The sequence below is a fragment of the Anoplophora glabripennis genome, unplaced genomic scaffold (assembly GCF_000390285.2).
Source record: "Anoplophora glabripennis isolate ALB-LARVAE unplaced genomic scaffold, Agla_2.0 scaffold1, whole genome shotgun sequence".
NCBI lineage: Eukaryota > Metazoa > Arthropoda > Insecta > Coleoptera > Cerambycidae > Anoplophora > Anoplophora glabripennis.
The window spans coordinates 668,570-682,029 of NW_019417028.1; the positions used below are offsets into that span (position 1 = coordinate 668,570).

A 13,460-nucleotide genomic window follows, 5' to 3' on the forward strand; every position below is an offset into this window, starting at 1 on the left:
CAAGGACATTTAAATAAAGGGGACTTATTTATTTACATTTCTAGATGAAGCCTGGTCTATTCACAGTCTAATTGTATCATTGTTGTCAGCTGTATAATTATACTGGAAATGTACTTAATATTTTTATCGCAATTTTCATCACAATTGTGAAAATTATTATTATAGGATAGTATTATTAAGTTATGCATACAATATTGTTAAATTCTGTACATATTAAACTATTTTTCATTTTTCATATTTGCCATGTTTGAAGACTTGGCAACTACGCAATAATTTGTAGCGTGTTCCTCGTTCGTTCTGCCGTGGTTGGCAGAATATGGCGTCTCTTGTTAGAAAATAGTTGTGATTTTAGTAAGTGAAACGTGATTAGTGTTTATACATGTATTTTGGATAAACTTTTAAGGTGTGAATATGGTTAGACAGTGCAGAATTTGTAAGAAATTGGATTATAAACATCCACATCAGCTATCCTTCCACAGGTAAGCGTGCTTGAAGGTGACTTTGGAATGTATATGCAACTGTGGCCATTGTCGTGCGTGTGGGTAACTTTTATTTGAATAACGGTAAAATTTTATAAAACTGACTTGGTATTTTTTTAAAATTTTTGCTGAAATAGTAAGAAAACAATAATATGAACCACGTTTGGCCATTAAAATCAAAGGAAAATGCTGCACCACAAATAAGTTACAGACATTATTTATATTTAATATATTTATAGGTATTTCAATGTTATCCCTTATACCCAACATTACAAATTTTAATCATTCATCATTTTCATTTTCCTCTACGACAAAAACCTTTTCAAAAATATATTTACAATTTTACTAAATGCACGAGCATAAAAACTGAATAAATACAACAGCAAAAATATGGTGGTGGTTCACTTATACATAAAAATACCGAAGATGCAATCAACTGAAAGTTGCATTCATTCAACCATTTGATGTTCTCCTTTGGGAATATATTTTTATGTCTCACTGAAAATTTGCCTCAGTATTCTAAAAGTGAAATGTGAACGTTTTTAGGATGCTTGGGGATGGTGCAACAAGAAAGAAATGGTTACAGTTATTGGGATTCCAAGAAGTTATAAAAATATTATATATATTTATTATAAAAATACTGAGTAGCTGTTGAAATATATTGACTTAGGACTATAAAATATTTTATTTTGACCCATCCAAAATGTACGACATTGGAGATGTAATCGCGCGCTTCAGTTGGATGAAAATAAAGCCCTCTGCTTTCCCCTTGTCTAGCTTCACCCGACATATGAGATAGACTGTGACATGCATAGTCCCCTTTATTTAAATGTCCTTGTTTCTGTCAAATCCGAAAGTTAATACTTTCGATTGAAAATCTCATTTAACACTACGTATCCCAAATTTTATTTAAATTTTTTGTATCCTCACAGTAGGCCCAATATTGTCGAGCTTGAGACATCCCGTACAACCAGGCACAATTCATTTTTCGTTTCTCTGAAACCCAAATGTCTTCTCGGTCGAATCCCCGACGACAAAGCGGCTTTCGATATAGCAGGTCGTTACGTAAATGTTTTTGCCGCGGAAAATATTTATTTAAAAAAAAACCATTGACAGATTGCCTATTTGTGAGGCAAATCCGGTCGTGGGGAAGGGAAGACGACACGAGGGAAAGCCGACTGAATTAAATATATTTATCCAGCAAACATTTTAGGGGCATCGCATGGGCCAAGCTAATGCCGTCCACAAGTGGGAAAGTAATATAAGCCAAACTCGCCTCGGCCACCGTTTGACAAACAAAATCGGAATACAATCGATGACGGGGCGCTTTCATCCTCCCGAGTCCATTTCCTTCGTGCCAGTTATGCACGCTCTAGATGAAAGGTCCTTTACGGAGGTTGGCGTGCGTGAAAAATCCGATTAAACCTTCTGCGCAAAGATTACGGGCTACAGGAGCACCACGCTATTTGGGATTTTGGGTAAGGAAAAAGCGCTTCTGCTTGCAATGACCTTTTAATTTGGTTTACACGACGTGAGGTTTAAAATTTTGGAAAATTTGTAAGTCGGAAAAAGAACAGTTCTTTTCTCCCAGCAAATTTGGGGCAAACGGTACTGCTGCTAGTGTAATAGTGTAGCAGTAAATGAGGTAACGTTATATTCCATGGGGTCAATCAGAAAATTTTCAAAAACGTTCTTATTTTGTATACACAAAGTATTGCTCATGATTACTCGATCCTGAAAATTTCAATTTAATCCGTTAAGCGGTTTTCAAGCTATTTGGTAGCGAATATTTGTCTCAGCCGTGGCAATGCAATGACGTCACCGCATGGGACGGTCAGCCGGCTTGGTGCTACTTCCAGTTAAGTTTCTACAGAATGTTTTAGCATTTGTGCATATTAAATTTAAAAAATGGAAGCAAATTTTGTAAAAGCAGATTCTTCTAATTTACAAGAAGTAGGTTTGTTAGTGGTTATGGATTTTTTAAATAAAAACCACAACATTATCAGTGCTGAGGTGAGAGTGAAAATGCAAAGGTTACATTTCAATAACGCGTAAAGGTTCTTTAAAGTACGTTCGTAGCGAAAGTTTTGATGTTTTTGTATAATATAATAGTAAATAAGAATAAGGATATTGCGTTTAATTGGATGAAACCGTTTATGTTATAGGTTTCAAAGATGTACCTAATCAAATACAAAATTCTTATTACTACTTTTATTCCCATGGAAATTACATAAAATCTACCGAATATCTTTTAAATATAATAATAATCTAATATTTATTATGTATTTTTGTATAAATACTTAATACTTAATATAATAGTACCCATAAGTATTCGTATAATATTCACAAAAAAATTAACAATAGAAAACACAAGTGTATAGTGTTTCTAGAGGACACAAACGTATTTATTACATACCCAAATTACGCAGGGTAATTTTGTTGCTTTCAAATTAAGTCATTTTTCAAATAAAAGATATTAAAAAAAACAAATCAAAATAGAGACTAATAGACTATTGATTTTAGATCCGTACGACAGAATTACGGGGATTTTCTTGGGCGTCTTCACACTAGTGCTCTCACACTGGGAAACAATATAATATTTGGAATTTTTTTCTGTCGTGTGTCTTCCATATTGCTAACAAAATTCAGTAACTTAACGTACTTAATCGAAACTTAACAGGCAACTAACTAAAACCAGACTACTGACAACACACGCAAGCATGCGGCATCGGTTTCCCATGCGGTGACGTCACACCTGCCTGTTCAGCGGACACTCAGTGTGCCAGTTTATGATTTTTTTTGGATGACTTGTAGACGATATAAAATTCAATTTTTTTGCAGAGAACCTTAAAATTGCAATATCTTTCCGTTAAGCAAATAAAAAATGAGCCCATTAAATGGTCCTTTAAATCGCAATTTTGGTCAACTTGCCTGAATTTTTTATTTAAGTTAGTTTGAGGTATATAATAACAATAAGTGACAGTAATTTATTTTCAACCTCCGGCCAAAGGTGAAAGAAGATAAAATAAAGGGTTTTTTCAAGATACCTCAAAAGGGGTAATTCTTATAAAAGTTGTACACCATATAATTCTACATAAAAATGGTCAATTGACTTTTTCTTGTACTATTAAAATAAACAGAGTTAGGGAGACTAGAAGTTAAGGGATGATTTCAGAAATTTAAAAAAAATCATAAGCAGAAAAATGAATAAATTTTTTTTGTTTTTCAATCTACTCTAAAAAATGTAAACTTTTTTTTCTGAGAAATAGATATACATTTTAATTTTTAATAAAAATGTCAATTTTTTAATCGTTCATTTTTATGATTAACACTAAAACATTTTTTTTGTGCCAGTGCTTTCGAAAAATTAAAAAAGAGCAGGAAAATGAATGAATTTTATAATTTTTTTTTCAATCTACACTAGAAAATGTAAACTATATTTTAAGGAGGTATATCGGGTTTACTCAAATGCACAGATGTACTTGAAATTTATATAGCGTATTATCCAGTGCTTCCTCTGTGCGTCATATTTTTTGAACATTTTTTTAATCTAGATTTTGAGATATTGTTGTTGAAAGTTGTTTTGAAATTGATTTCAAATATATACATTTTTCCTAAATCCCATGTACATTGTTATCAACAATAAATTATCCACAACAGATGATTTTTTGTAATGTTTTTAAAAAGTAGATTAATTAAAAAAGACTAGGAAGCTGTGATATATTTATTGGAATAAAAAATACAGTTGATAAATCCTTTTAATATATTTAATGGTTTATAAAAACATCGTAATCATTACCCAGCAATATTTAGGTTTACTTGATTAATATACTTGAAATAAAAGCATTTGTACGGAATAACAAAGGAACAAATATTGCTCAGCAAACTTTATATCTAAAAAATTAGTTATAGTTGCAAAAATTTTGTAACATTACTAAAATAGAGATGAAAAACAGGAACAGTGAGTAATAATGTAATTTCTATCACAGAACCTTCAAAATTGTATCCAACATTTTCTTTTTTTTTTTACTTGGACGAGAGATGGGCGCGAGTGTCATTTCATTTCTTTAGAACTAAATTAACATAATTCTCGTTGTTTTACCAGTTCACATGATTTACGGATTTTAAATAAAGGATACAAATCTTCGCGAGGATAATACGATATATTTGCTATATATAATAATTATATTGTACATAGTTAACGTTTACACACAATACATTTTTGAACGCGTACGCATCTTTACCCGAATTTGACGAGCAATATCTCCGATGTCCGAGGTCTGTAGGTTCGCAGTGTGTATAACCGCAAGTCAATTATTAGCGCCGTTGCCACGTCTACATAGTCTTTATGCGTTCATTAAATATAATTTAAAACTACTTAAATATGATATTTTTATGTTATTAATTAGTCAATATGTATGCTATGTGCATATGAGTAGATTTCTTTGCTATATAGATAATGTTTATCGCAAATATATAATTTCAATAGAATTTAATTTTTTCACATTGGCAGCGGGCTTTAATCTCATAAGAAAAGCATAGGACCCTCCCTGCGCTCCTCACTTCCCTCGGACCCCGATATACCTCCTTAAGAGAAATAGATATCTTTTCTTCCCAGTATTGATTTTCTGTTGAAGAAAATCTTCGACATATCCTTTAGCTACTTTCTTGCCCTTCCAACCTCTGGTATATGTTTCTGGATTTTCTAGCTGCAGGCATCTGGCGATACTTGCAGATGTTTTTCCGATAGTGTTAATGTCTACAGGTTAAACGGTACATTTGCCTTGTCGGTAATGGAGAAACAGTCGCTTGATTCTTGTTTTCTTCGGACGAATATTTAGATGTTTTGGATGCAGCTCTATTGAGTCTATATGACAAAATGAAATAAACCAGTAGAATATCATTTTTTTCTTCTATGTGCTCTATGGATATGTCCTCTAGTTCGTCACATCTGCAGCCACAAGCAACAGCAAAAACAGCAACCATCTAAACATAAAACAATCGTTTAGTAAAATTATCTAGAATAAGCAAAAATTGTACCTTTATGAATAAAAAGTTACCTTGGAAAAAAATGGCGATTTTTTGCTGTGTATCACGTGCTTCTGTTTTATAAATAGTCAATTTGTGACATTTGCCAAAATTTTTAATTTCGTTTGTGTTGAATGTCTTGAAGTCTTGTATTTTTGTGACTAAATAGCTGACATTTGTAAAAAAAAATACGTGAAGAAAACTTGTTACTCTCTGCCAATAAGAACATAGGTTTTCTGCTAAACAATTTAAGCTTTTTGAAAAATAACTGATGCCTCCTGAAATCATATTTGCGAAACCTGAAATTTAAATATCGTTTCCAAAGATTGAAATTAAATTGACAGTTTTTGAAGTACTTAACATCTGGAAAAAGTGTAGAATAAGAATTTTTTCATTGTGAAATATGAAGGGGAAATAATTAACAACGCATAATTTATTTTTTTTATTAATGTTGTGAAATTGAAATTATTTGCGTGTGCGTAATTAAAAAGAAAACAAAGTCCTTCAATTACGTACGCATCTACTGTATATTTACCGTTAAAAAAAAATATCAATCGCGTGTCACTAATGTGCTGCAGCTGCTAGATTTATTTAACTACCTTCACTTTTACCGCAGCTTTAATAAATAATTCATCCAAATGAAATACAACTTGGATTTAGCCCCGTGCTTAAGAGGACATAAATCGTGGGAAAATGTATTTCGTGGGCAATATTTCATTATCACTATCATTTAGAATAAGTACCTAAGTTTAGTTGCGGAAATCGTAACTTGTAATCGTTGTGGTAATGTACCTAACAATGACCGTGAGAGTAAGCTACAATTGTTAATTGACTGACCATATTTACGATTATAAAGAAGTCAGTGTAAAACAGTGCGTACAGAAATTCTATTGAAATTTAATTTTAAATCAATAACTGGCAGCCAAACAATTCAAGGGTTGCCATTTATATTTCCGGAATAGAGAACAAAAAAGAAATTAATCATCGTATATGGTTTTATTGTTTTTTAAAATATTCTCCATGAAGATCAATACACCTTTGCGTGCGCTTGAACCAATTTTCGAATCACATTTTCCATTCCGATTGAGGACCCCAAAAACATACATTTTGAACGGAAATGTTCAGGACATAATTCCATTTTTTGACCGAGATGAATTTCTTAAGTCAGTGTAACCAACACAAATAGCGCCAAAACGTTCAGAATAAGTATACCGACAAAAAGTCGAAATTTACGATAGGAACATCGGTGGTCAGATGGCAGCACAAAATCCGCAACTAAAAATACTAATCGACGTGTCCGAGCGTTTTTCCATAAAGTAATTATCTGAATTTTCAACGAATTTGTTCCTTTCTTCATGAACGTTCTGTGTAAGGCAGGTCTCCTACAATAGTAATCCTAAAATAAGGGTGGTACTACTTGACTTCTGTTCAATTAATATAATTCATATGTACTTATTTGTGAACTAATAAAAAATAGCGTATTATATACTAAGGAATTAAAATACAGAGCAACATTTCCACAAGGTCTAAAATAACTAAAATTAATTATTAATTACAATATTTTAATAATTTTATATTAAATCAAAATAAAAATGAAACAAATATGATTTATAGTAAATAACACAAAAAGTTTTCTATGGATAAGGCCCATGCCATTTGGATCTCCAGAAATATAATCTGACAAAGGAAATGTTCCATCAGTTTTTTTTTTATGTTGCGAAAGACTATACCTAAAGCCAAAACAATTGATTAAATACTGCAGTTTATTTTTATTAATAAAGTAACACCAATTTTAATTTACTTAAAAATGGCTTTAGGGGTTAAGTGTCTAAATTTAAAAAATAAATATTTCTAATACACCGCTTATAGACGATTGGTAGCACTATAAATTAATTTCGTCCAAAAATCATTGCAGTTTCGGTTTCCTCTAAGCTTATCGGTTGATCGGAAGTAATGAATTTCTCATTTAGAGATATCTTGACACGTGCTCGGAACAGAACAAATCCTAAAAAAATGTGATACAAGACTTTCTACTTACGTCTGTGAGACTGTAACTTATACACTGAGAAAAGTTTCTTGAGCAGTGCAAAAATAGAGATATATTTAATTTTTTTGCATCAAATATCTAAATATTTGACCTTGGTTCTTCAATTGGGCATCAATATAAAATATTCTTAGTAGTCGATTTCTTAAGTTTTCGTATGTTACACGCAAAAAAATGCTTGCTTCAAATGTACAACATTTGATTTTAACGTATCGCACGATTATACATATATACGCAAGAAAATATTTTCTTCTTTCAAGTAAATTATTTATTTATTTAAATACTTACCCAGAAATATAATTTCTTACTTTAAAACTAGGCAGCAGTTAAAATTAATATTTAATTCTTGCGGTTAAACGAATTCTATGTTTAATTTTATGATTTACATAGATTTTATAGAAACATGTTTTGTATTGTATATTAATGTATCGTTTGTTTAATACAAAATTGAATGAATTTGGTCAAATGATGGTGTATACCTATTTTAAGAATATATTTGGATATAAATATATTTCAGAGTAATAAAAAATATTTTGTTCCAAATTCACAACACCTATAGTAGGATCATATTCGATGCAAAATAATAAATCATTGCCTGTCAAGAGAACCAATGCAGTACGCTTTTAAGAGTTTTAGAAATTGAATAATTTCTTTATACATTATGAAGGGACAAAGGGATCAGTTCACGTCTGGCACCCTTGTTCCTACAAAAATTCCTTTATTCTCATAAACTATTTATTTTAAATGTAATTTATTATAAATCCAATTTGTTTTTTAATTTCCGCATATGTACTACATCTTACCTCTGTGTGCGCCATTGTTGTTTACTTGTTTTTTTGGAGGCGCTCTCTATTTTACGATCAAGACCACTTCGTATACTCAATGCACCTGGGCGACTACAGCTAGTCAGCTACTACCAGAACACAGTGCGTATGCAGCGGTATTCAGATTTAACATTGAATTTCATTTTAAATTTGAAATGGTTCATCTTACGCCTCCTAAAAATGATGACACGATTTTCCTTTGATAAAAGACCGACAACTTTTTGCTCTACTTTGCATCGAATACGACCCTACTATAATACAACAGCTACGATCGTTCGTAAGTTTCACCAACCAGATATAGGTCGGTTATTATTAATAGTCCTCATCATTATGTTGTTCGAATAATCCAGCTGCTTTAGTGTCGTTACTCAGAAAGAGAAGTGTATACACAAAGCGTAAGTGGCTCCATCTATCGTGCTGCTTCCCAACTACGCCTTTCTGTGACCTGCTACAATTTTCTTTCAAGAAAACATAAGTTTGATTATAATCTGCTACATTTGTCCTGAATAATTCCTACATTAATACTAAATTTTACGTACGCAACATTTGCTTTCTTCTTTCAGGAAGCTCCAAAGGCATAAAGATAAACTATGCAAGACAGTGTACAGCGGCATCCTGACGCTGACGGAATGCTACGACTCATTCAACGCCACCAAAAACTGGACCTGGGAAGACGAGGACCCGCTCAATATATTCGCCAACGGCATCGACTGGCTTAGCGGCAAATTTAACGGCACGGACGAATCGAACACCAGCAACGCCATCGGCTCTGACCCGACGATAACTCCGGTACTAGCGCCCTTCGGGTTATTGGAGACCATACTGATAGCGATCAGCTTAGGGATTTGTATCATTCTCACAGTCGGAGGGAACATATTGGTTCTTCTCGCCTTCATTGTGGACAGGAACATTAGACAGCCTAGCAATTATTTCATAGCTTCGCTTGCTGCAACGGACATGCTCATTGGTGAGTGGTTTTATTATTTATACAGGGTGTTTTTGAATGGAGTAGCATAAATGATACCAGTGAATCTACATTTCAAAAGAACACGATCTGCAAAAAATCGCCTTAGTAAAATGTTCACCCCTGAAGAGATATGGGCCATCAAAGTTTCCAAAAAAATTATGAAAATTGGCTGTAATTTGAAAACCGAACGAGGTACAAATAACAAATTTTTTACAGGTTGTTTACTAATACAGATGCGAGTTTTCAACTATTTTTCGAAAATTTTAACCCCTCGAAAGGGGTTGAAATAACCACCCCTCAAGCCATTTTTTGCCATAACTTTTATATTTCGTAAAAACTCGATATCCAAAAATACGCATTAGATAAACTGGTTCTTTTAGAAACTTTTACCTCTCTAGCAATTTTCCTTTAAAACTTTTCGTTTATTAATAAAAAAATAAAATGTATTACCATTCACCTCACACCGTATATGATTGCAATCAATCAAAGAAAAACTAAGTGTGCTGCTGTCATGCCAGTTGTCACAATTAACTCTTCTGTAAGTTGTCACTGTTATCAGCTAAATACTTTTTGGGTGTAAATTAACAAGAATTATGCCAAATTTTACTAATGATGAATATGTGGACATGCTACAAGTGTTTTTTTCTACGATCGTGCAAAATTTACTACTTATTGCACTACCTACTGTGCCAAAAGTTTAACTTTTTTTACAGTAGTACAAAAAAAATATTGATTACAAGTTTAATCTAAGCATATCCATAAGTACCTAACGTCTGACATTGACAATTTGCGCAATTAATTTCCAGTTGTCAGTTAAAATTTTAATATTATGTAAAATACTGTTAAATAAAATTTGAAATAAAAACAATCGTAGAAAAAATGTTGCGTGCAACATGTGCAAAAAGCATATTTGTTGCACTTAACATGATTGCAGCTCTCAACTTCGTCTCGAGCTGCAAACTTCATGCATCGTACAACAAATACACACTCTTTACAGTAGTTGCACAAATAACTGTTTGAATGTCGCAGAAACTTTTATTAAATAGAAGTACAATGAAAACGAAACTAAGAAATAATTTATTATCAAAAAGAGAAAAAACAAAAAACTTAGTTAAAGGACATTTTCAAAATAATTGCCATTTCTTTCTAAACACAACCTAACACGTTTATCAAAGTTGTTACGGACTCGAGCAAAAATTATGAGATTGCTGCGAATCTCATCAGCCACCGGCGTCGTTTGGGTAAATATTGTTTTGTTTGGCCAGTGACATTTCCAATTCATTTTATGAACAACATTAGTTTGGTTTTCTTTCGATAGGTTTTAAATTTATAAAAAAAATGTCAGCAATATAAATGTTCCTTTTACAGTTACATTCAGTATAAAAATTATTCCTCAGGAACAGTTTCCATGCCCTTCTACACGGTATACGTATTAATGGGATACTGGAACCTCGGTCCCCTCCTTTGCGATCTGTGGCTGTCCGTGGACTACACCGTATGTCTGGTCTCCCAGTATACCGTCCTCCTGATCACCATCGATCGATTCTGCTCAGTGAAGATCGCCGCCAAGTACCGCGGTTGGCGGACGAAACAGCGGGTGATTTGGATGGTTACCATCATCTGGATCATTCCGGCCTTGCTGTTCTTCATCTGCATATTCGGCTGGGAGCATTTCATAGGCTACAGAGATCTGCTACCGGGACAGTGTGCAGTACAGTTCCTCAAAGAGCCCATCTTCAACACAGCGCTCATCATTTCTTACTACTGGACTACTCTAATTGTTCTCTTCATACTTTATGGAGGTGAGGTATATTTATAATTTTTATTTGAATGTCTGTTCATAAAAACAGTTTTTCGTAGAATTTCTTTTGGTTCTAATTAAATGAATAAAAGTTTCGTGCTATTTCAGGTATATACAAAACAGCGTTCGACATGCAGAAAAAGAGTGAAGCTAAGCAACGCAAGATGCAATCCATGGTTGCCCTGAGCGCGGGCGCGATGAGCGGAATGGCGGGTAGGGCAGCCGGTATAGGCTTATCCAAGACACAGAGCAGTCTACTGAGTCAGGAGAAACCCGTTCCCGCTGCCAACGCCGCATTCGTCGACGACAAGCAACTAGAGAAGGCCACCTTAGCCGTACTAGATTCATATCAGGCTGGAGGATCGGGAGACTCCAACTCCAGCCAAAAGACCACATGCTCCATCAGCAACAGCACCACCAACACCACCACCACGACCACCGCAAGCGAGAAACGCAACCTTTCTCTGCCCATGTGCAAACCCGCTCAAGAAACGGATAAGTCCGAACGGAGCAGCAGTCCTGCTTTCGACTCTGACGAAGACAGCACTGCCCCCATGCAAGATAAGCCTCATTCCATCCTGGCGACGAAGAAGAGGACTTCCATTGTAGGTATAGTCATGCAGACTAGCGCCCCTTTGCACGTGTTCAATAACAGCACGAACAAGGTAAACGGGGACATCTCCCCTGCCAAAAACACAGCGGCGCGCCCCGTGGCCGAGAAACCTACATTGCTGAAAATCGTAGAGAGGGAACCAACCCTAAAGCCCCCGGAAGAGAAAAGCAAAGTGAACACGGTAGGTGACAAGCCAAAGCGACCCTCAGACATACCCGTCATTGTAAATAGTAAAAGTTGTGACACCAACCTGCAACCCCCCGTAGATACTAAGAGACCCTGTAGCTTAAAGCAAACCCAAAGTACGTACGATTTGCTCCTAGGCCTTGATAGCGCCGATTTGAGGTTCATGGATGAGAGTTCCGTTGTTATCCCCTCCCCAACCGACAACCCCTTAAATAATATCGCTAATGTAGAAAATCCGCAGGCTCCTCAGCAATCGGAGCCGAAGAACAATAAGCTGCAGACCGAAGTGACTATAAGCTCGGACAGGCCGATCACCTCCGTTGTTAACGAGACCGATCCAAAGACCTTAACAGAACCGAGCACTCCCTGCGGCGTTTCAGGTGTCAGCCAAACAGGTAACGCGTTGGTGGCGCCTCTGCAGGCCAATAGTAATAAAGCGTTTTCCAAAGCAGATTCCATGGACAATCCGAAAAGGGTGTTCGTGAAATCTATAGGAAAGAGGCTGAAGGGAAGGAAGAAGACTATCGGGCCACTAGGCGGGTTTGGCAGGCAAAAGTCTAAGTCAGAGAACCGAGCCAGGAAGGCTCTAAGGACGATTTCTTTCATTTTGGGAGCTTTCGTTGTATGTTGGACCCCTTACCATGTCTTTGCGCTAGTGGAAGGCTTCTGCACCGATCCCCCATGCATCAACGGACATGTTTATATGTTTTCCTACTTCTTATGCTACGCCAATAGTCCGCTCAACCCATTTTGCTACGCCTTGGCCAACCAGCAGTTCAAGAAGACCTTCACGAGGATTCTGAGGGGTGATTTCCACATGTCGTAGACTACTTTTTGTACGATTTTTGTATATAGTTTTGTAGGTTTTGCGATATCCGATGTTGCGTTCAGTTTTACTAACAATTGCTCATATAGCTTATTGTCTTGAAATTAAAGTAATAATCACGTACTATTTTTATAACCGCGTTTTCTCGCAAGGCGTTTTGGAAATTTAGGGACAAAGTAGTCGGCTTTCATTTTAGCAAAATTTACACCTGAATTAAATTATACTGAAAAAGCTTGAACAATACACTAGTAAGATTATTGGGTCGAAAGAAACTGAATGCAGTTTGATTAAGATATTATTATTGATTATTTAATTGTGGCAATTTTTGTTACTGTTTTTTTTTTATTTATTTCAGTATTTCTGTCACATTAACGTTCAAAATCGCATTTTCGAGGGAGTATCTTTGAACTAAGGACACTATTGCACACGGGTGAGGAATCAAATCAAACCTACTAGACTTTATGTTATTGGAGATGCTCTTTCAGGTGGCGCCCACAGAATTTGAAAAAAAAAATCATACAGACCACGGAAACAGACTTTCAAGTTGAAACCATCCCAGTTTTTTCGTATTTCCAATCTTTCTACATGCCTAAAACATGAGCGATTTAGTCATGAACCAAAATGGCGGTTGTACTGGAAAATGGTGGCATCAAATTTTACGACGGTTTTATGGCGTGTTTTCTCGGAAAATA

The 13,460-nt window shown here is 34.9% G+C and overlaps 1 protein-coding gene across 1 annotated transcript in view; it reads left to right on the top strand.

Annotated features, from left to right (window-relative positions):
• Positions 1-12,768, top strand: part of LOC108911047 (muscarinic acetylcholine receptor M1) — a 27,848-nt gene extending 15,080 nt beyond the window's left edge. Inside the window, exons 2-7 of the mRNA XM_018715911.1 lie at positions 8,939-9,342; positions 10,740-11,144; positions 11,252-11,418; positions 11,467-11,937; positions 12,208-12,337; positions 12,395-12,768. Of these exons, the coding sequence (XP_018571427.1) occupies positions 8,939-9,342; positions 10,740-11,144; positions 11,252-11,418; positions 11,467-11,937; positions 12,208-12,337; positions 12,395-12,768 (1,951 nt within the window). The remainder of the gene's footprint in view (positions 1-8,938; positions 9,343-10,739; positions 11,145-11,251; positions 11,419-11,466; positions 11,938-12,207; positions 12,338-12,394) is intronic.
• The last annotated feature ends 692 nt before the right edge of the window (positions 12,769-13,460 follow it).